At 44.9% G+C, this 25,177-nt stretch overlaps 1 protein-coding gene across 1 annotated transcript in view; it reads left to right on the top strand.

Moving 5' to 3' along the window:
* The window catches only part of TTC21B (tetratricopeptide repeat domain 21B), a 3,240,027-nt gene that overhangs the window by 2,010,765 nt on the left and 1,204,085 nt on the right, over positions 1-25,177 (top strand). Inside the window, exon 19 of the mRNA XM_044075355.1 lies at positions 3,453-3,854. Within this exon, the coding sequence (XP_043931290.1) occupies positions 3,453-3,854 (402 nt within the window). The remainder of the gene's footprint in view (positions 1-3,452; positions 3,855-25,177) is intronic.

Below are 25,177 nucleotides of genomic sequence, written 5' to 3'. Positions count from 1 at the left end.
CCCTTTTTCAACTTCTTTTCCTTCCACTTTGATTTGTAGCCTTCTGCTTGTGCTGTACATTAATTGTGTAACTCTGAAGTGTAAACAAAGTATCCCACTTAACTCTTGACCCCTCCCCCCAATAAATTCTTTCGATTCTTTAATTGTGGTCCATAAATTCTCTTCTAGTTAATAAAAATATGCCTGACCTGTGTACAATACTAAGGAAACTAGAAACATTTTCCCTGCTTATACCTTGCTATCCATATCCATTGTCATGAACTTTCATCTTCTCTCTTTTTGTATTAAGTTTTTGTTTAGTCGCTTCCCACATATCCTTAGCTGCCATAATAGAATAATTTCTAATCCAAACACCAAAATATTTCATCTTATCTTTTTGCCGTAAGTATGAGTATTGCTGAACTAGTTCACGTGTGGGAACATGGCTTATTGCTGTAGCCTTTGTTTTGTCTTCATGTGCTTTATATCTTAAAAAAAAATGAAACTGTCTCAAAATATTCCACAGCAATGAAATATGGGGAGTGCCTTTTGTGTGGAGTCTGCATGTCCTCCCCGTGGTTGGGTGGGCGTTCGAAAGACATGCGTAAATGGGCGTGCCTTCGTTGAAGGTTGAACGTCGAGCTGGCACCTCGGTTTTCGTGAAAATCTACTGCCAATCATTAGCGGACTGGAGTTCCGCTGTGGCGACCCCTAACTGGGAAAAGCCGAAAGACAACATCAAATGCAAAATAATATTTGCAAATAAGACTGTTTTTTTCTTAAATACTTTACCAGTTATACTCTGGAATATGCGGTTACCTTGTATTTGCTGCTCTTAATATAAGTCAAATAACAAAGGAGAAAGAGGATACCTCTGTTTGGTTTCTCTGTTCATACCCAGATTGACAGAGAGGAACCCTCTCACCCTGATCCTTGCTTCTGATCCTTTATGTATTTTTCTAAGTAACCCGAGTATTCTATAAGAAAATGCAAATGTTTCAAAACTGTCAATTAAATACTTATGCACTTGTGAAATATTCTGTCTAATCTAGCCCATTTGTTTTACCTTAGAGAATAATATGTAGATTCTGTACGGGTTCTTGCTTGTAATTTCACATCTTTCATTCCCTATAGTCTCATATTTCCTCAGAAGTCTGCCTTCTTGTGTTATATTTTCCTTGTACCCTGCCTCTCCGTGATGCATCTTCATCATTGCATTTCAGGTTCCAGTCCCCACCCATGAATATTCCCTTCTAGAAGTTAATTACCTTTCTCATTATTCTCTTAAACTCTTTAGTAGTAGCTTTTTAGGTGGAATTTAAATGCCAGCTACAGGCTTCACACATTCTAGTGTTAGGTTTATTCATGCAGGCAATGCACATCAGAGCTCGTTTTCCATTCTGATCCCACACCATCCTTTCTTGTCTCATCTCAGCTTTCATCCCAGATGTAAAAACAACTTACGTACTCTCAGTTAACTGAAAAAAGTGCTCTGGCTGTCAATAAATGAATAGATACTGTATCGTTATGAATCACACTGAGGTAGTTATTAGTGTGGAGGAATGTTTTTGCCTGTATGTATTTATTTATTTTATATTTACTAAAGTATAACAGATTTCATTTATTTTTCACTGAGCTACCTGTCCCTTCTTTAAGTACTAATTTTAAAGTTTCTTAATCCACAGGGTTGGGAGGGTGGCCTAATGGTTAAGGTGCTTGCCTTACAAACACAAGGTGCAGGGTTTGAGTCTCACAAGGGATAATTGGCTAGGCTTAAAATGACTCGCAAGGGCAGTTATCCTAGTACCAAACTATGAACCTATGTACACAGTCCAGTCATTTTTGGATATTTTGCTTATATCTGCATGAGCCATTTGCAAAGCTGTGCTGGTAAATAAGAAAAAAAAAAAAGTACATTCCTATTTTCTAGAGGTGTAGTTGGCTCTAGTGCCTGGAGCCATTCCTTGATATGACAACTCAATATTATTGAGGAGAAAAAGAAAAAGGGTCTGTGAATCAGGTACCTGGGGCTCCTGAAATGCAGGAGCCAATTGGGTCTTTTTCCTACAAGCAGTTGCTACAGTTAATGTTGTGCACAGATTGCTACAGTGCTCATCTTTTAGTTAAAAAAAAAAAAAAAAAAAAGAGAGAGAGAAACGAATATTTTTTCTCTTCAATTATAGCAAGCACACACACGAAACATTACAACATTCAGGTTCGACAGCAAATGGTATTGAACTACAGAGTAATTAGGATCTGATGTCTGCTTTTGCCCTCTAACACTTTGCGCCTGAGGAGGTTGTCCCCTTCGCCCCACCCTAGCTATGGCTACTTTATCACTGACATTAACAATGGTCCCTGATAAGAACTCCCATCCCCTTCACATTTAGAATATTTGTGCATTCTGTACATTTGCACTGTAACATGCATTTGATTTCAAGAAATTTGTTGTACACATATTAAGAGAAGAGAAATAACTCTCTTGCTTACAATGTATACACATTGTAGAAAGAAAGAAAGCTTTTTTACTTAGTTTCTTCTTCACTTCCTTCATTATCCTTTTAGACTTCAATGACAATGTGGAAAATGATGTGATGTGGTCCTTGACGACAGTCTAAAATACTCCACAAACTTCCAGGCTTTTTTTTTCCTTCCCTTCTTGTTGTAGCACATTTCTATTTCTCATCTGCATCTTATAGAAATATCCCTTGGCAGTTTATTTTCTACTTTCAGGTTTCTGACTTTCCAGTTTTTCCTCTTGTCAATCACCTAACACTGGTCTCTGGTTCAAATCCAATGTGTTCCTTGTTTTTCTCATCGGCATCTGTGCTTTTTCTGTCACTCAATTGTTTTCCTTTGATGCACTAGAAAAAGTTTCAGTGGCAGGTTCTGTCTGTGGGCTCTACTGTTGTTGGAGGAATGAGAAACAGAATTCCTTTCAACATGCTGGCTCACATTTTGTTGAGTACATTTTATATGTCCTTCCTTATTTGATTCATTCTTAATGTTATCCTCAGCAGGATATATTTACTCTTGGGATGATAGCCAAGCATCCAGTCAGCATATTAAAGCCTTTACACCTTCCAGGTGTTGTACATCAGACGCATGTCCTATGCACTAGGCATAAGGTACGTATGTGACATACAGACACCTAATCCTCAGAAGTTCTTTGCCGCCCATCTGAATGCTACCTCTGAATTTGGTCTGTACGCCATTCATCAAGTTGATTCATCTTTCGTGCACTTCTAAGGATAAGTGCCCTATTAGGGTACCTTCCTTTTTTCCCCCTTGTAGTTTGTTTTCATGTCATCCAGGAAGGGAAAATGAGTGTATGTGAGGCAGATTCCCCATATAGATATTTGAAGTGCCTTTTTGTCTGGGTGCTACACATGACCATACACAATGTGAGATTTGTCAGGGGCTTATCCCTAGGAAACTCTGCAGTAATCTGTCATCCCTCTCTATATATTTAGAAAACCAACAACTGAAGCTTTTGGCTCAGGGTTCCACGGCCAAATCCAACTGCCCTGATGATCAACTGCTACTTAAGGAAAAAATCAAAAAGGCACATACTGATCCTGTTGCTGTCCTGCATCCACCAGTCATCTCCATTGGGTTGGATGAAGAACCCGAGGACTGTCTTGTATCAGTGTTAATTCCCTCTGTTGTGACGCAGTTGGAGGCCAACATGGAGCTGTCTACCCACACTTCCAACAAGGCTGTGCATATGTCTGGTGCAGCTGTAGAAGGGAAACCATGTCTGATTATATCTGAGGAGCTTAGGAGGATTCCCCACATATTAGTTAGGGAAGAGGTGCCTGGTACCCTCATCGAATCTAGACAAGTGTCTGAACCACCTAGATTTGTTAAAACAGGTATTCCTTTAAAAAAAGAAACAAAAAAAGTGGCTTCTGTGGTTAATGTTCCTCACAAAGAATGACAGAACTTTTATTCAGGGGCTTTTCAATGCCCTTATGGCCATCAAACCTCCACAAGGTTTGTGTGTCCCTACTTCTGCCCCCGGTCTTCCACCCCTTCTAAGAGGCATAGAGATTCTGATTCTTCTAATGAAGCGTTGGATGCTGGTGAAAAATATTTGGCATATTCCTCCCAGAGCCCCTCTCCTCACGCCTTGGGGTCTGATGAGGAAGATTTACTGTCCCCGATTCTCCATTTGAAGAATTATCTTTTGGGGATGCAGTGATCTGCATGGTGGAACACTTTAAGTGGGATTGTTCTTAGCTTTCTGATGTTCAAAAAAGATACCATGAATTCTTTCAAATGGACTCACCCTGACCTTTTGCAGTCCTCTTGTTTTAGCTACTCTTTTGGATACTTGTTCTGCAGCTTCTCAGTCTCCTGACTTTCAGACTTTCAGCCCCTAAGAAGCAAGACAGATTTTATAAAGTCCTTGAAGATCCCGTGAAGTTTTTATATAGAAGTTCTTCATCTGTTCCTGCTGTTGTTTCTACATCCACAGATGAGCCATCCAAACTGGTATCCTCTTCCAAGCTTTTACCTTTTGATTAGGACAGCTGTGCTATGGAGAGGTTTGGGAAAAAAAAAGTGTATACTTCTGCTACTTTGGCCTACAGGGCCATTAATTAACAGACCCATATGACTAGGTATGCCCCGGCTTTTCTCTTCCAACTTGGGGGATTTTGACTAATATGCCTGATTCAGGCAGTAAGACTTTCTCTTTTGAGTTCTGCCTCAGGTGGCTCACCGTTCCATTAAATACAGTTGTGATGCTGCTAATGCCTCCTGTAGGGCAACCATATTTGGATCTGTAATGAGGAGATCTTATGTCCATTTCATTTTGCATCATGAATGGATCTTCAGATCCGTCCTCTGAACCAAGCTGGCCATATATCAGACATGCGATCCGAGCCTCAAACTCCTCCCTGTTCCATGGTGCCTCATTCCTCCTCAAACCCTCGGATCTCATTTGCCGCTATTACAGACAGTCACGATTGTGAGCCACCTTCCAGTTTAGGTAAAGTTTTTGAATTTTTCTCTTGGTGTTTTCTTTCTTTCTCTCTAAATAGTTAAACCTAAAGTTCAACTTAAAGCTAGTTACTACCTCCCCTCCTGCTAAGCTACTTTAGTTTTTGCTAGCTTTAGGTCCTTCCCACCCTTTTCATTGTCTCTTCTTTCCCTTTCTCCTTTCTCTTTAAAATTAAAAATGCTTTACCACTATTTTTAAGTTTTTAGTCTAATTGTTGTAGTTAGTGGTGTCTGAGAGTGCATGTTTGTGTGAGTACCTGGCAGCATGTCAGACAAACCAGGGAAACCCTCCGGTTTTAAGAGGTGTACCTGTTGTGGGCATAAGATTCCCCAATCTGATGCCCACAAGAGGTGCATATATTGCTTGGGTCCAGGGCACTTGAAGATGCTATTCAACATTTGCTCGGCCTTCAATCCCCAGGCCTTTGCAGATAGGAGAAGTGAGCTCATCTTGAGAGGGCTTCTTCAATCCTCTGGAGTCCTGGGAACTCTGCTTATGCTTCTGAAAAATGAAGGAAGTTTCAGATCCTTCCCCATCGGATCCATCTGCAGTTCACTTCTTTCCAGATCCGAGAGGTTCCATGGATCCAGGGGAGTTGGCACTGACTAAACCTCTCAGCCTGCCAGATCTCTTGACCTCAGGTTTGAGCAGTCTTTCGGGGCAGTTGGAGGTCATTAGGATCCATAGCTCCTTGTCTCAGGAGTAGACTCCGAGTCACACCCGCCCGGATCGCAGGTCTTGGAGTTATACTCCACACAGGAGCAAGGCTCCCTCCCCTGCTCAGACCACCAGGCCAAGTTCATCACCAGTGAGGTCGACACATTCTTCCCTGTCCTCTTGGCTCTCTTCTGATATGGATCGGATGATGAGATGTTTCCTCAAAGCCCAGATCCAGCAGGGGATTTTGCCTTCTGCGACCCAGGTTGTATCCGTGAAGCTCTGACCCTGATACCTCAGCCTCCTCCTCCAACCTGCTCCGCTTTGGAGTTGCTGGGCCTGATGATCCAGAGTGGACCAGCATTGGATCATGGAATACTCCTTTCTCTGACTCCTGCAGTGCCCCAGACTGGCTTGCCTCCAATAAAGTCCGAGCAGAGCAGGTCCTGGAACCTCTGTGTTGGTGTTGGCTCTGACCTTGTCCTTCTTGGAGCCATCCCTTTCTCTGGGGGCCTCAGCCTTCGATAGCTTGGGTCCAGTGCCCTCTGTCGATGTCTGATCTGGAGTGGCCTTGTCTTTCTTCCTTAGGGGCTTTGGCCTCTGGGGTGGGGGGCTTCCCTGGCATCCTTTGTATTCCAGGTGGCAGAGAGGGCTTTCTTGACACCTCAAAACATGGTCCTTCCTCTGCCAGGCCCTTCCCAGTCCTCTGTGGATTGAAGCTTTGCTCTTATCTATCTGATCCATGGTCAGCCCCTCCCTGAGAGCCTCCAGCCAACCCCTCATCAAGGTGTTCCCCTGTCTTTCAAGTCCTCCCCCAGTAACCTGTGGAAGAAGTCCCCTGGATGAGTCATTGCAAGAGGAAGGACAATGACTCCCCCTTGGAGTCTTTGACAGAGGACACCGACTTTAATGAAGGGGAAGCCCCCCCCCCCCCCCACGATCTCTACCAGACGACATTTCCTTTGGAGATATCTTAGAAATCCTGAAGCAAAAGGGTGGATGGTCCTCCCAACCCCCTTCCTTTGAGGAGTCATTGTTCCTGGAGGGGTTCGGGATGAGACCATCTACATCCTGGGTGACCCCACTGGTGGACCAATTTATTGACCTCATCCCTTTCCAGGCTTGGAAGGAGCCTGACACCATGGAACTAATCCCAAAGCGTGCAGATAAGTACCTTAGTCCTCCCCCATGATCATCCTTTCTGGCGTAAAGGTGTCCTATTTGATGCCATTGTTGTGTCAGCAACCACCAAGAAACTGCTCACCAAACAGTACTCTGCTGTCCATCCCCTGGACAAAGAGTCTCTGGCCTTGGACAGACATAGGTATAGGGTGTATGCTTCAACCACTTTTCCACTGAGAGCATTGAATTACCTGGCACACTTCACTCACCTCCAGAGAGACCTGGTGAGGGAACTTTCCACATCTCTGGTGCAGTCGCTGTTGGAGAAAAACTTCAAGAAGTTCTCCACACAGGGAATACTATGGCTTCGATTGCTAACTTCTGAATGAGGCTCATTGCCCACATGGGAGAGGAAACCTGTCAAGTGGCTGGTTCAGGCATAGCCCACAGAAGACATGCTTGGATGAGACTGTGTGGGTTTGCAGACCCCTTCAAAATGTTGTTCATTAATGCCATCTTTGATGGTTCCTCTTTGTTCGGACCATCAGTTAAGGAGACTCTTGCCCGCAATGAACAGGAGGGCAAGACTCTGTCAGCTGTAGGGATCAAATGTTCTTCCCTCCAGTGGACCTTTTCCAGGAACCAACGGAGCAGAAAGGAGATGTGGTTCTGCAAATCCCAAGGGGCCTTTCCCAATTTGCAAGATGAATCCTCTTCCAGGGGCAGAGGGAGAGGATTCAATGGCAGACACTGCCCCAGAGGGAGAGGCTACAGAACCAGGGCTTCAGGGAAATCTTCTCTGATAGGCCCTTTCAGCACTCCTGAAGCACTGCCTGACTGTCCTACTCTGGAGGCAGTCGGGGTGGGGCAACTATCCTTGGACCCAGCAGCCTAGGTAGATATAACAAATGACGCTTGGGTGTTAAACATTATATCCATAGGCTACTATGTTACCTATTCCCTTCCTCCTCCCCACACCTGGGTGCGTCCCCCTAACATGCTACCCAGTCAGAGGGAGAATGCCCTTCTAGAAGTACAAAACGTTCTAGACAAAAGAGTCATCTAGCGGGTCTCAACTTAACAATAAGGATGCAGAACTTCTCATGCTTCATTTTTATGCCAAAGACGACCAGGGACCTATGATCCATTCTGTATCTAAGCAGTTTGAATCTGTTTGTCAGGAAGTCAAAGTTTTGCATGGTTATGGTAAAGTCCATTCTGCCGCTCATGCATGAGAACAACTGGATGTGCTCTGTGGATCTCCAGGATGCATACTATCATATCAAAATAGACAAGCGCTCCAGGAAATATCTATACTTCTGGCTGAGGACCGATCATTGCCAGTTCAGAGCACTGCCTTTTGGCCTCACTACTGCCCCTCCCCGGGTGTTCACCAAATGCATGGCAGTGGTCGTCTTGCATCTCGGTCTGCAAGGATTCTGGGTGTTCTCCTACCTGGACGACTGGCTCCTAACAGCACCCACAAGGCATCAACTACTCCAGGCGATTCAGGTGATGTGCTTGTTTCACCACCTGGGAGTCACAGTGAACATGTCAAAACCCAAGATGGTCCCAGTCTGGGACACAGAATTCATTTGGACTCAGTTGAACACGGTAATGCAAGTCGCAGCTCTTACCTTATAGAGGATACTGTCTCTCAGGCAGCAGGTACAATGCCCACTAGACACGCCATCTCCTTCAGCTTGCTTAGTTCTCATAGCCTTGGGCTCCATCTCGGCTGCCATCTGTCTGGTGCCTGTAGCCAGGTTCTTCATGCGAGTTCTCCAGTGGAATCTGGCGGTTCAGTTGTCCATCTGGCATCAACCATTATATTAACCCTGATCAAACTTACTGCAATTTTCAGACTACATCTGTAGTGGTGGATGCTCACAGATGATCTTTGTCTAGGCAGGCCTTTTGTCCTTCCACCTCCTTTGGCGATAATGACCACAGACACCTCCCTGTTGGGGTGGGGGACATTTTCAGAGAACGGATGGCCCAAGGCATGTGGTCCCCTACAAAGACCAAATTGCACATAAATGTCCTGGAAATGCGGGCAGTCCTCCTCACATTGCAAGCCTTTCAGCACTGCCTCCCTGTAGGGACAATTGCAATCTTGACAGGCAACATGTCAGTGGTATGGTACATCAACAAGCGGGGGGAACCTTGTCTTACCCACTCTGTGGATCTCCAGGATCCATACTATCATATCAAAATAGACAGGCGCTCTAGGAAATATCTATACTTCTGGCTGAGGAATGATCATTGCCAGTTCAGAGCACTGCCTTTTGGCCTCACCACTGCCCCTCCCTGGGTGTTCACCAAATGCATGGCAGTGGTCGTCTCGCATCTCGGTCTGCAAGGATTCTGGGCGTTCCCCTACCTGGAGGACTGGCTCCTAACAGCACCCACAAGGCATCAACTACTCCAGGCGATTCAGGTGATGTGCTTGTTTCACCACCTGGGAGTCACAGTGAACATGGCAAAACCCAAGATGGTCCCAGTCTGGGACACAGAATTCATTTGGACTCGGTTGAACACGGTAATGCAAGTCGCAGCTCTTCCCTTATAGAGGATATTGTCTCTCAGGCAGCAGGTACAATGCCCACTAGACACGCCATCTCCTTCAGCTTGCTTAGTTGTCACAGCCTTGGGCTCCATCTCGGCTGCCATCTGTCTGGTGCCTGTAGCCAGGTTCTTCATGCGAGTTCTCCAGTGGACTCTGGCGGTTCAATGGTCCATCTGGCATCAACCATTATTAACCCTGATCAAACTTACTGCAATTTTCAGATGACATCTGCAGTGGTGGATGCTCACAGATGATCTTTGTCTAGGCAGGCCTTTTGTCCTTCCACCTCCTTTGGCGATAGTGACCACAGACACCTCCTTGTTGGGGTGGGGGACGTTTTCAGAGAACGGATGGCCCAAGGCATGTGGTCCCCTACAAAGACCAGATTACACATAAATATCCTGGAAATGGGGGCAGTCCTCCTCACATTGCAAGCCTTTCAGCACTGCCTCTTTCTAGGGATGATTGCAATCTTGACAGATGACATATCAGTGGTATGGCACATCAACAAGCGGGGGGAACCTTGTCTTACCCACTCTGCAGAGAAGCTATGAGGATCTGGGAATGGGCAATTGCTTCAAACCGCTTTCTCATTGCAGTACACATCCCGGGAGAATCCAACATTCTGGCAGACAATTTGAACAGGTCAGTTTTGAGTCCTCGCATGTGATTCCTGAACCAGTAAGCAGCAAATAGGATTTTCAGCCATTGGGGCCAACCTTGCTGCAATCTGTTTGCCTCCCCCAAACAACAAATGCAGCAGGTACTTCGCTCTAATCCCCTCTGTGGGGGAGTCATCCAGGGATGCTGTAGTCCACAATTGGCCCCGGGTCGCCTTTATGCTTATCATTCGATCCCCCTGATACCCAAAGTTTACAGAAAGTCAACAGGTTGAAGACCAGTCTTATCCTGCCCTTCTATGGCCTCGTAAGATATGGTTCCCTTTTCTGCGGTCTCACAGCAAATATCCTCCATGGATGCTGGATCCCAAACAAGATCTCATCTCATCTCACATCCGATGGAATGACAGACCTCTAGTCTTTGTTCCATCAAACTAACCGCTTGGTTTCTCCACTTCCAGTAATTTTGCTAAAGTCCAGGCATCCTTCACCTGTCCACAACCTTATTCTTGCCTCTCAAAAGCCCTCCACAAAGATCTATTGTAACAAATGGAAAACGTTTTCCATCTGGGCTTCACATAGGAATATAGACCCCTTTACAGTCTCAGTTCTGGATGTCTTTATGTTTCCGAGTTCGCTTTTCCACGAGGGATATCCTTTTTCTACAATAAAGGTGCAGCTTACAGCTATTGCAAATTTCCATATTGGGAAGGTAGCTGGGTTTCCCTCTAACCTTTCTTCTTCCAAACACTGTCAGGCATTCTTAAAAGGGTTTTTTCAGCCAAGACCTCCAATCAAGGACCCTTCTTCCCCTTGGGATCTTACTTTAGTACTCCAAGGTCTCACCCAAAAACCCTTTGAACCTGCTAGTAGTTGCAAGCTGAAGTGTTTGTCATGGAAGATGGCTTTTCTTGTGGCTAGTTTGTCAGCCAGAAGAGTTTCAGAATTGCAGGCTCTATCTTCTCAACCACTGTACATAACCTTTTTCAAGGATAGAGTTTCTCTTAAGATGAATCTTTCCTTCATTCCAAAGGACGCTTCGGAGGTGACCATGAAACCATGCCATTCATTTACCTGTGTTCTTTCCCAATTACTTAAAGGAGAATACATATTACATTCTTTGGACATTCACAGGCAGTTATGTTTCTACCTACATAGAACTAGACCTCATAGAAAGTCAGAGCAGTTGTTCATTGCCTTTTCACCAAACAGGTTGGGTCAGGCTGTATCTAAGATTGCTTTAGATAAATGGATTAAGGAATGTATTTCCACAGTTTATTCTCAGGAAGGCAAGCAATTTCCCCGGCCGGTAAGAGCCCATTCCACTAGATCAGTGTCGATTTCTTCAGCTTTTTCTGCTAGAACGCTAATTGAAATCTATACTGTAGCTACTTGGTCCACAGCCCATGCATTTGTGTCTGATTACAAGCTGGACATCATTTCCTTTAACACATCCTCTTTCGGTTCAGCAGTGCTCAGGCATATACTTCATTGAGGTCCTCCCAGGGTTAATGTAGCTGGGGACTCTGACCCATTCGTGATGCATAATGAAATGGGCAACTTCAGATTAAAAGTTATGTACTTACCATAACTTGGTATCCGTGTTGTGCAGTTTCATTATGCATCACATCCCACCCTCCTTCCCCCTTTCTTGTGCAGCTGAGAGCGATCTAGAGGACTATGTAACCCACTGGTTCCTAGTTTGGACTCTGGGAGGTCTTTTGTCTTTGTATTACTGTTATCTCTGAGATGACCATCTTGAGGAAGGGGCAACAAACTCAATCTGAGGGTTTAAGGAGGCGTGAGGCATCATGGGACAGGGAGGAGTTTGAGGCTCAGATAATATGTCTGAGAAATGGCTGGCTTGGATCTGATGACAGATCTGAAGACCCATTCATGATTCATAATGAAATTGGACAACAGAGATATTAAGTTATGATAAGTACCTGACTTCTAATACTCTTGGTTGTGTCTTCAGGCCTACTGAAGATATTAAGGCCAAATTATCAGATTCCCCCTTAGACAACCAGGATCTTTTTGGCATTGCTGTTGCAGAAATTTTTAAAAACCCTTCAGGATAAGGGTAAGAGTAAGGTTATGCTGGACTTGAAGCAAATCTTTGTTTCCCTGTCCCTATTTTCCAGAGAAATTATCCATCTAACCCTTAGCCTGCTAGGAAACAAGGGCATTCCTAAGTGTATTTTCCTTGACAAGCCCCCTCCAAATTTTATTAGCCAGAAACCCTCTTTTCCTCAGAAATCTGGCTTGCAGCCTCCCCCTTCTCTTTGGCTAGATTCCTCTGTTCCTCAGGCTAGCTGCTTCTTTTCCTGTTTGGCAACAGATAACCACAGATGCTTGGGTTCTTTCCATTATCCAGAATGTTTATTTTATGGCTTGGAAGTTCCTTCCTCAGCCTCCCCCTTGCCAGCTCCCTTATTTGGTTCTGCAGGATTTGGTGTACCAGGGGAACCATCCAACCTGTTCCCTTGTCTCCGCAGGAAAGAGGCATTTATTCCAGAATGTTTTGGTTACCAGGAAGGAGGGGTCATGGAGGCCCATTCTAGACCTGCCTTTCCTCAACATCTTTCTTAAGGTCCCTTCTTTCAGGATGTTGTCTCTTTGACTCGTTTCCCACTGCTGTTTCTTCAAGCCTTCCTAGTATCTCTGGATTTGAAGAATGCTCATCTCCACATTCCTATTCACCCTCTCTTCAGGAAGTTTTTACATTTCTGTGTTTTTCCCTCTCATTATCAGTTTTCTGCTTTGCATTTTGGTCTTTCTGCAGCTGCAAGGGTCTTTACCGAATGTCTGGCCCTTGTGGTAGCCTTCTGCAGACTTCAGAGAATTCAAATATTCCCTTATTTGGATGATGTTTTAATTTCGACCCCCTTTTGGCAGCTCCTGCTTCAGAATCAACACTTCAGTGTGCTTCTTCTGTGCAGTGTGGTGTTCACCATCATTCTCAAAAAGTATGTGTTGACTCTCTCAAGACCAAGTGTTTAGACCATTCCAGTGCTGACTTGTCTGTTGCCTCCCATGGTCCCCTTTTTGACTGTTTATTTTTGGTCTCTTTTTCCTCCTTCAGTTCTTTCTCCAAAGAAATTTCTCTGAGTTCTGGGATGCATGGCATCCACCATTCCCGTGCTTCCCTTTGCCAAGTTTCATATGAGGAAATTTCAGTAGTATCTCAAGACTGCTTGGCTCCAGTACTACCATTCTCTGGAGTATCTGGTTCCTCTCGCCATATCTGAATCTTGAGCTATGCTGGTAGATTTACCAGGTTTTCATGGATTCAGGTCTCTCTTCCTACTTAGGAGCTGCACACAGATACTTCTGATCATGGTTGAGATGCCTCCTCCGGCAACCTAAAATCCAGGGTCTTTGGTTCCCTCAAAAACTGGCAGACCACATCAGTATCAAAGATATAAGAGCTCTACTTCCAGCTTTCCAGGCTTTTCACTCTTTCTGTCTTCCAGGACCTCTAAAGGTTGTTACAGACAATACTACAGTTATGTGGCACATCAACAAGCAAGGGGCACAGAGTCTTTCCTATTTTACAGACTGACAGTTCAAGTTTGAGATTTTGAAGTCCACCATCACTTAGTTCGTCAGGCGGTCTTCATTCGTTCAGAGCACAATCGTCAGGCGGTCTTCATTCGTTCAGAGCACAATTTAGTGGTAGAGTCTTTGAGCAGGTCCAGGACAAATCCTCAATGGATGCTTCATGGGGAGGTGTTTTTGGAGATTGTACATCAGTGGGGTACTCCAAGTAGATCTTTTTACCTCCCTTCAGAAGGGGCACCTTCCTCATTTCTATTAGTGTGCCAAGAACTCTGGCTTGAAAAGTAGACATCATATCTTTTTCTTGGAAAGGGCTGTTCCTGTATGCCTTTCCCCCTTTTCCTTTATTACAAAAGCCCTGCACAAAATCACGTGGGGTAGGGCCAACTTATTGCTGGTAACTCCCTTTTGGTTCAGACAGCACTGGTTCACCCTCATACTTCATCTAGCCAGGGCCAGTCATCACAAGTTACCTAACAGGATGGAACTTCTCATAAAGGACAAGGGATCTCTCATTCACCCTCACTTGCCCACTCTTCACTTGGCACTTTGGGTGATAGGGTTTTGATTTCTTTCAAACATCTATTTTTTGAGGAAGTGCTTCAGGTTTTGCAGGAGGTCAAAGAACCCAAGACTTGAAAATCCTGTGTAACTAAATGGAAAAGATTTTCTGCTTGGTGACTCAAGCATGACCTGGAGCCCTTTTCTGTAGGTATTCCTACTGTTCTTTCTTATTTGTGTGAGTTGCTCAATTCTACCTTGGCATCATTTGTCAGCAGTTTTCACATGTCTTCCTCTGAATTTACCACTGCCTTTGAGATTTGAAGTTAAACAATCTCTGAAAGGTGTCCTGTATATTCCCTTCAAAAAAGCATTTTCTTCCTTATTGGGACCTTAATATAGTTCTGGATAAATTGACTCAGCCGCCTTTTGTGCCTGTAGTTTCATTTTCTCTACAACATTGAACATTATTTTTGGTGGCTCTTATGTCTTCTAAGAGGGACTCTGAACTTCAAGCACCCATGGCAGTTCCACCTCTTTTTTTTTTTTTTCCACAATGACAGGGTGTGTGTCCTTTTATGCCCAAGGTGAACAGTGATTTGTCCTTGAATCAGTCCATTCATCTTCCTCCCGTTTTCCCTTCTCCACAGAATTCTAGTGGGACTGTTCTTCACTACTTTGATTTACGTATACAGCTCAGACATTACCTAAAGAAGACAAAACATATCGGGACATCTGAACAGCTTTTTGTTTCCTTTCATTCCAGGAAATTTAATTTGTCAGTATATAAGCACTTAATCTCTTGGATTTCTAAGGCCATTTCTTTTTGCTATTCTTTTCATAGCAAGCAGCTTTCTACTTCTGTTCATGCTCATTCTCCTAGGGCAGTGGTCACTTTTGTTGCTTTTTTTCAAGGCTCTGGATAGTAGATCTATCTTGGAAGCTGATACTTGGTCTTCTGTTCACACTTTTACCAAACATTCCAAGTTAGATGGCATTTCCAGGGCCAACTTGGGTTTTTCCAGAGCCATCCTTCGTGGGTTTTTGGAGTGCTATTCTCTGCCTTCCTCCTGCCATACTTTACAGTAGCTTTTGTGCTCTCCCAAGAGTAAACAGTACTGCAAAAGTGATAAGGAACAATATAGTACAGTTGTGTAAGATCTTACCATAAAAGTAGGTATCATGCCTCTCACTGTTGCGGTATTCTGTCCCTCCCTTCTGCCCTCTGTTACTTTCTGTTGCCCTCCTTCTGGTCTAGGTGTCCTTTTTACATCCTTTTTTTTCTTTCGCTTTGTGAATGTACATGTTGCTTTTTTTTCTAAGGGTTGCTTTATTTCTTCTGGAGCCCTCAGTTCTGAGAGTTAGGCATCTGTATGTCACATATGTACCGAACACGTTTCTACTCCTGAAAGGTGTAAAGACTGTGGTAAGCTGGTTGGACATTTGGCTATCCTCTGCAGGATATCCCAAGAGTAAAAAATATTGCAGCTGTGAGAAGTAGGACATCTACTGTTGTGGTAAGATCTTACACAGTTGTTGTTTCTTTCTCCTTTCTTTGTCCTGCATGCAAGAATGTATTTTTCCTTCTGGAAAAAAATAATCTGAAGACAACTGGATATAACAACTTGAATCTACCCTCTTATTGCAGGAATAAACGTGCTTCTCTTCTGCCTGGTGTACAGTGAATAATCATTTGCCATGAGCACTCTGGTGTCTCCAATTGATAATACTTTGCCATTTTCACCACATTTTTGTCAGGAGCTGCTCCTTCTAATGATATGACTGCATCATTACTACTGTAGGTCTTGGTTTCTTTTTCATGAACATATTTGGAGCCTAAACACTGTGTGCCATTTCTGTTAACAGATACTGTGGTTGAATACCAGTCCTCTTGTTTATTTGTACTTTCATAAAATTAATGCAGTCAGTTCTTCCCATTTTCTGTGGTACATTGTTTTTCTCTGTATACTTTTTATTCAAGGTGTACAATTTTTTGAAACTGTTCTTGAGAAGCCATGTATTCAGCCAGTCTTTCTGCAGTTTTATCATCTCATCTGAATAATCACTTGAAGCTTCTGTTATCCTTTTCGTTTGGTTGTATGCATTTTTATAGTACCTCATTTATTTTCAACTCTTTTGAATGCATTTGATTTATTTTTCTTTCAAACTACAGGAAGCCATCTCCTGTACTGAGGCTGAAACATGATTTTTGATGAGCAATTGCAATGCTGTTCAGCACCACAGTTTTTTTTTCTTCTCATTTTCTATTTGATTTTTTTTTTTTTTTTTACATTTCTCTAGATTTCTTAGTTGCTGACATCCAGGCAGTCTAGTGACTAACCAGTAACTGAATTTTACCCAAATAACTGGGTTTTACTGGCTGCTTTCCAAAATTTGTTTTCATACTTGGTGAGCTCTAATTGACCTGTTGATCATTGTGCAGCCATCTTGTAAGTCCATTGTAGTTAAGGTTATTGAGAAAGTAGAATTGTGCAGATGTATTCCTATTTGTCATCAGAAGACCACATAGGACACTCAGTCAGGTTTTAGCACTCTGCATAGCTTTGAGACAGCTGTAATTTGAGTTTAATGTGATATCCTTAAGGCAGTGGATTAACAGTTATGATCTCATTTTGCCATTTTCATTCGTTCCTCAACTAATAGGGTTTGGATATGGTCCTCTGATCCGACTCTGCCACTTTAATCTTTAGATTCTAGGATCCAACTCTCGAGCTTCTCCCTTACCCATAATGTCCCTGATCAGTGCATTACCTCAGAGTTGCCACCTTTCGTCGTGACTAAAACCGGAGTAGAGCTACACCCTTTGCGTCACCAGTAACACCACCCATCACACCAACTCTCCCACCCACATTCCGCCCATTTTGTGGCACCATGACATCACCCGGCAGGGAATGCCCTCTTTTTAAGTTCCTGCTGCATACTTTTAGCTGATTTACTATGCTTTTCTGTAAAACAAGCATAGTAAATCAGCCGATTTACAAACTCTGATAGTCTATTTCCTTTTTGAAACAGGATACCAGTGTTTGTACAGTGTTTTCCGGACTACCGGAGAATCCATTTGATTTCCGGATAGTCTGGAAAAAAAAATGAAGGGGTGGCAACTTTGTTTGCCACTGTTCAAGATCAGTCCAAATTGCGATTGCTCGAGCTCCTCATAGGTTATAGTGAGTCAGTAGCGTATTGTTTTTCAGTATATTTTTTCTATATATTTTTCGATATAATTTGATGTTATGTAGTCCAATCTTGCCTTCATTCTTACCCCTGGATTCGGAGCCGAACCTCGGCTCCAACTCGGCCATACTCTAGCTCAAAGTCTTCAGTTGGCTCATGGCTAAGAGGTATTCCATCATACAACAGGCCCATTCCCGGATTTCGTTTGCCGCTCGTTACGCTCAGACATGGTCTTGCTTTTGGCCATGGCTAAGTATACTTTTTTCTAAAGTTTTGGATATTTGTTGATCTAAAAAGGCTATTTTCATAGCTACTGTGTGTGTGTGTGTGTGTGTGTGTGTGTGTGTGTCTCTGGCTGGTTGTGTGGCCTTTTTTGTTGGCCGTTTTATGGTATCCCATCCACTCCCTTTTTTCCCATGGGCTAGGCCCGTTTCTAGAGGACCTAGTCCTCCCCATTGTTTGCAAGTGATCTCTTGTGTTCTGCTTCTGTTACTTGTAACTTATTTAGTGTCTTTGTCATCTTATAGTGGTGTTATCCTGCGTTTATTTTCCCCGGGCTAGGCCCGTTTAAATTAGAGGACCTAGTCCTCCCTGTAGTTTTGTTCCTGGCGGCTACTAGGCCGTTTTAGTTAGAGGCTTTAGTTTCCCGCGCAGGGCTTAGTTAGGTTTTTTGTGTGTACGTGTGGTTTTGCAGCTTGTCTGTGTGTGTGTGTACTCTTTATACAGCATGTCTAAGGATTCTAAGCAACACAGGCCTTCGGGATTTAAGAAGTGTATTGAATGCAACAATAAAATGTCTTTGACTGATGGGCACTCTGTGTGCGTGTACTGCTTGGGGGGCTGTTCACCTCCAAGAGTCCTGCTTATTTTGTCATTCCTTCAGTCCCTGCATGCTACAGGAGAGGAAGAACAAGCTCCTCCTGAAAGGACTGCTTAAACACTCCTTCGAGGAAGACTTGGCCAAGTCTTCCAGTACCATATCCTCTCCAGCCAAAAAGGGAAAAAAAGACTGCTAAGAAGCGCTCTCCAGCTCCGTTTATTTCTTCGGAGCCGCCAGAGAAAGTTGTTAGAACAGCTTCTCCTTCTTTGGCTCCATTGGCTTTGGTGCCGACAGAAGGTAGTGTATTGACTAAGTCTGTATCGGCTCCCAGCCTTTCCAAGCCGATCATGGATATTTTGGTTTGGAGCCGGTCTCCATTTGTTCGACCGGGTTCTCCTTCACGTCAGTCTCCCTCTGTAGGGAGATCCAGATCTCCAACTATATCCTCAAGGTCCCTTTCTGATGAGGACATTGATAGAGTGGTGAAGAAACTGCTTCAGTCATCAGTGCCGGCCAAATTGATTTCGGCTCCGACCCAGTCGGCTCCAGAGACCATGGCCCCTTCATTGTTTGTTTGTTCATCCACCGAGCCTTTCTTGGCTCTCGGAGCCAGAGTTGTCTGTTCCATCGGGTGCCGTTAGGTCTGTTCCAGTAGCTTCGCCTGGCATCTCGGTTCTGATTTCCGCTCTGACCCCATCGGTCCAGTTCACGGGGTCGAGGGTCCACAGTTCCCTAGTCAGACCCGAGGGGGAGGGCTCAGATCGATCTTCATCGGTTCCAAGCCTTCCTCTCGGTGCTTCAGCTCGGGTGAGCTTGAACCCGACAACTGCTTCGGACCTTATCTCCTCGGTGTCGAGGGCTACTACCATATCCTCTATGGTTAGTCAACCTTCGGAGCCGGAGGGATCAGCCTTTCAGGTTATGAGGAGCATGTTGGCCAGGTCGTCAGCTGCATCCTACTGCACCAACATTCTGCTCCCTCTGGCACTGGTGTCAGTTTTAGATCACCCTCTGTCCATGGACAGCGGAGACCCAAGGCCTCAGGATACCCCCATGAGTGGTCCCCAACCTTCTGACATCTCCCCAGAGTTTTTGCCTGAGGAGTCCGAAAGAGATTGTGTAAGAGGAAACATGTCGACTCCCCGGATGAGTCTCTCACATCGGACAGCAACCTCAAGGAATAAGAGGGGTCCCCCAAGTCATCTTCTGACGATATCTCTTTTTCAGATATCCTGGAGATCTTGAAGCAGAGAGGCGGCTGGCCCTCCAAATCCCCTTCTGATGAGGAGTCTGTGTTCCTGAAGGCTTTTGGGTCTCAACCTTCCTCCTCTTGGGTGTCTCCCGCTTTCGATGAGCTGCTAGATCTCATCTGTCGAAAGGTGTGGGGAAACTCCTGACACTGTGGAACTGGTCCCTAGGAGACCCAATAACTTTTTGTCCGCTCCCACAGACAAGGAATATCTGACGAAAGGCGTTCCAGTAGATGCCATGGTGGTGGCAGCAGCCACCAAGAAGGAACTTGCTGAAACCTCATCTACCGTCCATGCACCTAACAAGGAGTTCCGAGCCATGGACAGATATGAGAAGTGTGTGTTTACCTCAATGGCCTTTACTCTGCGGTTGCTGAACTACTTGATGCATTTTACAAGGCTCCAGAGAGATCTCCTAAAAGAGCTAGGAGATTCTCTACAGGGTAACGTTCCTGATGCCGTGACACAGAAGGTCAATGCACAGATGTCTACCCTAAATTCCCTTACCAACTCCTCCATGAGACTGATCTCATACGCAGCTGACAGAGCGAGCAGGGCAGCGGGTTCTGGAGTCGCTCTTAGGAGACGCTCCTAGATGTGTTTGTGTAACTTCAAAAGGCCTTCAAGTCTACGTTCACCAATGCCCCATTTGACGGTTCATCGTTATTCAAAACCAAGGTGAAGGACACTCTCACTAGGTGCGAGCAGGACCTGTCTGCCATGGGAATCCATTTTTCCATGCCTTCTAGACCTTACCCCAAGGGCCAGAAGGGTGGAAAAATGTGGTTTAGGAAGTCGCAGAGGTTTTTTCAGGACGCACAAAGTGAGTCCCCCTCCAGAGGCAGGGGAGGGGGTGGAAATTCAGGTAGATGCCACCCTAGAGGCAGAGCAGACATGCGTAAGTAGGGAGACCGTGATTCCTTTTGCGGTTCTCGCTACCAGCGCTCCTGAAAGGAGGCCTGACTGTGCATCTCTGGAGTCGGCCGGAGTTCGCATTTCTTTATTCCCAGAAGCCTGGCAAAATGTCACCCAAGACAAGTGGGTTTTAAAGATAATTTCCAGTAGTTATCATATTCCCTTCTCTTCTCCTCCCTCGCCAACCAAGAGAATTCCAGACGTTCCACCTGGTCAAAGGGATTCTGCAACTTTAGAAATAAAAAAGTTGCTTTCAGAGAGAGCCATCCAGCCTGTCCCAACAGAACAAGTAGAATTAGGGACGTACTCCAGATTCTTTTTGGTGCCGAAAAGAACAGGGGACCTGAGACCCATCTTGGATCTCAGCTGATTGAACTTACATGTACAAAGTCCAAGTTCCTCATGTTCACATTACAGTCAATGATCCCTCTGTTAGGGAGAGATGTGTGGATGTGCTCCATCATCCTCAAAGATGCTTACTACCATATCAAGATGGACAGGGCATTGGGAAGTCATTTACGCTTCCGGCTGGGAGCCAGTCATTTTCAGTTTTGCGCCCTGCCCTTTGGTCTCACCACAGCCCCCAAGGTGTTCATCAGATGCAGGGCAGTGGTAACGGCTCACTTGAGATGTCAGGGATTCCAAGTGTTTCTGTACTTGGACAATTGGCTCCTTTCTGCCACCACCAGGCATCTACTGTTGCAGACCAGGGACACCACCATTACACTATGCCAAAGGTTAGGAATTACTCTAAATTGGGAAAATTCTGCCTTGTTGCCCTCGCAGCATGTCACTTTTATCGGCAGCGAACCAGATACAGTGCTCATGAGGGCCTTCTTACCGGAAGAGAGAATTCAGGCTCTACAACAGCAGGTCCACGCCTTACGACCATTGAGGAAGGTCATGGCAAAAGTGGTCCTCAAGTTTTTAGGGACCATGGCTGCCATGATCATGCTAGTTCCTCTTGCCAGACTACACAAGGGTTCTTCAGTGGCTGCTTTTTGCCCAATGGTCACTACAGTATCTTCCACTCTCCCATTCTATTCTGATTACGGACACGTGCAAGCAGGATCTACACTGGTGGCTTCAGGCCAGCAATCTCAACATGGGCAAGCCTTTTGTACCATCTTCTCCAGTTGCCACGGTGACCACGGATGCCTCCCATTTCGGGTGGGGGGAGCAGCATCTCGGCAGGACAGTCCAAGGCACTTGGCAGGATCACGAGACCCATTTGCATGTCAATGTCTTGGAGATGAGAGCAGTGTTATTAGTGTTAAAGCACTTCAGAGCTTTCTCCCTCTAGGACCAATTGCAATCCATTCGAACAACATGTCAGTGGTATGGTATCTGAACAAGCAGGGAGGAAACAAATCATACCCCCTTTGCAGAGAGGCACTACGAGTTTGGCAGTGGGCAGTGACTTCCCAACGCTTTCTAGTTACAACGCATATACCGGGGACGTCCAGCGCGTGATTGCCGACAGGCTGAGCAGAGCTATCCTAATGCCTCACGAGTGGTCCCTGAACAAATATGTTGCGGAGAAGATATTCCACAGATGGAGTCAGCCTTGCTGCGATCTATTTGCCAGCCCCCTCAATGCCAAATGCAGCAGCTATGCCACCTTTATCCCCCCGGAGGGGGAGACACCCAGGGATGTTCTGGTTCACAATTGACCCTCTGGTCTTCTCTATGCCTTTCCACCATTTCCTCTGATATCAAAGGTCATTCAGAGAGCACAGTCTTTGGGAAGCAAAATGATCCTGATTGCCCCACATGGCCTCGTCAGATTTGGTTTCCCTTCCTTCAGCCCTATCTAGTGGATGATCCCTGGATTCTGGACCCAGATCCAGATCTGCTGACTCATATGTCAGGACAGCTCCATCCCTCCATCCAGACCCTCAAGTTGACAGCTTGGCTGCTCCAGTTCCGTCCCTTGTCAGGCTTCATGATTTTTTCCCCGGAAGTGGTCCACATTCTGTCTTCTTCCGACAAGCCTTCTACCAGGAAGATTTGTTCCAGTAAGTGGAAGAGATTCTCCATTTGGGCCCGTGAAAGACATATTGAACATGTACAGCTACACTCTCGGCAATATTAGAATTTCTTTCTCAACTGTTCAGTCAGGGATCAGCTGCAGCAACCATTAAAGTGCAATTGGCAGCGATTTCTACCTTACACGTTGCTAATGAGCCCAACCTTATGGTTCATAGGCTTTGTAGGGCCTTTCTGAAAGGGACAATGTTACTCCAACCTTCAGTCTTTGATCCAGTAAATGCAGTGGGACCTCAATTTTGTTTTACAGAAGCTCACCTCAGCTCCCTTTGAGCTCGCAGCTACGTGTGACCTAAAATTCTTGTCATGTTAGACAGTATTTTTGGTAGCCATAACTTCAGCTAGGCGGGTCTCTGAGATCCAAACTTTATCGATTAAGCCACCTTATTTGGTGTTTCACAAAGACAGGGTCTCCTTAAGTACCAATCCTTCTTTTATTCCAAAAGTTGCTTCTGTTGTCAATATCAACCAATCCATTGAGTTGCCTGTGTTTTTTCCAGAATTTTCTAACAAGGCAGAATTTAAGTTTCATCAGCTAGACGTTCATAGACAATTGCGTTTCTATTTACATAGGACAAAAGATTTCAGGAAATCAGACCGTTTGTCTCATTTTCAGACACTAGACTTGGGGTTCCTGTCTCTAAAGTAACCATGTCTCGCTGGATCTCCAATTGCATCCCATTTATTTATGGTTCCAATGGCAAAAATGTACCCTTTAAAGTGAAGGCTCATTCTACACTATCTGTGGCTACCTCTACTGCATTTCAGGCTAGGATGTCTATGGATGATATTTGTGCTGCAGCAACATGGGCTTCGCCTCATACTTTTATTAGTCACTACAAATTAGATCTGGTCTCTAGAGGCAGATCTTCCTTTGGTTCCACAGTGTTCAAGAGTATTTTTCACTGTGCCGCCCAAGGTCAAGGTGCTAGGGACGCTGTCTCAGGGGTAAGAATGAAGGCAAGATTGGACTACATAACATCAAGAAGTTACGTACTCACCATAACTTTCAGTGTATGGTAGTCCATCTCGCCTTACATTCTTACTAACCCACCCTCCTGCCCCCTCCTTGAGGACCTTAAGGTATAGTCTCTAGGTGTCAGTGGTCCTTTCCGTTGGGGTTGTTCTCAGTATGTGTGTGTTTGTGCGCTTGCAGCAAACAGGATCTGGGGAATGGGCCTGTTGCATGATGGGATACCTCTTAACCACGAGCCAATTGAAGACTTCGAGCTAGAGTATGGCCGGGTCAGAGCTGAGGTTCCGCTCTGACCCCAGGGTTAAGAATGTAAGGTGAGATGGACTACATACATCGAACGTTATGGTGAGTACATAACTTCTTGTTTTCCTTAATTTAGTAAGACTATCTCCTTTACCCTTACCAAGGTTTTTTGGGTAATTCTATACTACCATTGTCGCTAGTCTGTTTCTCTTTATCTAAAAGTAATTTCTTTTGATGCAATTTTTGGTAGTTAGCTCTTTTCTTCTTTTTCCTAAAAAAAATAAAAACTTTTTTTCTGTACATATTTGGCTTGTTTTCACTGTGGCTGATAAGCTTACTGGTTTTAAGAAATACACTTCCTGTAGGCATAAGATCCCCAATTCTTATGCTCGTAAGAAATGCGTTTATTGTTTGGGCCCAGCACATCCGGACACCTCGTTGTCTATTTGTGCGACCTTTAACACTAGAGCGACGATAAGTGATAGGAGAAATAACTTAATTTTGAAAGGCCCCCTTCCGGCCTCAGCTTCTTTTACAGTCACTTCTTTGTCAGGGGCTGAAACCGCTTCTCAAAAATAGAAGGAGCCCAAGGTGCACTGTAAATACTCACCTGCATGGTCTCTTCTATCCACATGTTCTTTGGAACATCCGAAGAAGGTTTCTAAGACCTCTGATCCAAAGTCTTCAGATCCGACATCAACTACAGTCAAATCTCCTTAGCCCCATACTCCAAGGTTTTCTCCGGAACTGGTATCCCTGAGATTGAGGTCTCCTTTTTACAAGCGACTCCCAAAAATTTGTCAGAGCCACCTTCTATGTCCTCTTCTGTTAGGTCTTTTCAAAGTCTTTCTTGTCTAAGTTGGATAGGATGATTTGAAAATTCCTCAGAACACAGATCAGGATGTGGGTCCTGTCAGCTCCATCTCCCATTGGATCACTGAGCCTTCAACCTTCCTTCCAGCCTGTACTTGCTCCTTCTCCAGTCTGACTGGACATTTTGGAGTACTTGGATCCGAGAGCCCCCAAGAGTTGAACCATCAAATCTGAAGGCTATTTCATCTTCTGCTCTGGTGACTTCCGTGATCCAGTTGGCTCTGACCGCATTGGAGCACGATGGCTCTTCTAGCCGAAGCATCAGTGTCAGGTCCGAGGGGGTGATTTAAACTCAGAAGTTTTCAGAGCTGTCGCTTCCTCTTGGAGCTTTGGAGCTTCGGCATTGGATAACTCAGCTGCAACTCCTCCCTCAGAGCAGGGGGTTAAGGAGGCCCGGGGGGGGTGACTGCTCCGAGAGTCTTGGCTCCAGAGGGATTGTCCTCTGCTTTTCCTGGTCCCTCTGCATTTGAGGTAGAAGAGAGGGTATTCTCACAATCCAGAGTGGTTTTGATTCTCCCATCTTCGGATTCATGCCCCATTCCCTCTTTGAATCCTGTGTCTGAGTCTTCTCATCCTACATCTCAGGGACAACCAGCCCAGATAAGGATATCTCATTTGGATCCTTGCCAGAAAGGTAGTTGGTCTTCCCAAACCCCTTCCCAAGAGGAATCAGTGTTCTTGGAATCCATCAGGTCTGGACCATTTACATCTTGGGTTACCCTGCTTGCAGATGAGCTAATATACCTTGTCTTTCACAGAGCATGGTAGGAACCAGACTCCATAGAACTGATCCCCAAACATCCAGACAGTATTTTGAGTGCTATTTCTGACTGGCAATACTG

The sequence above is a fragment of the Protopterus annectens genome, chromosome 6.part1 (assembly GCF_019279795.1).
Source record: "Protopterus annectens isolate FY-2018-M chromosome 6.part1, PAN1.0, whole genome shotgun sequence".
In the NCBI taxonomy this organism is placed as follows: Eukaryota; Metazoa; Chordata; order Ceratodontiformes; family Protopteridae; genus Protopterus; species Protopterus annectens.
Note: the sequence above shows the minus strand (reverse complement) of the source record. Positions and strands in the feature narration are given on the sequence as shown.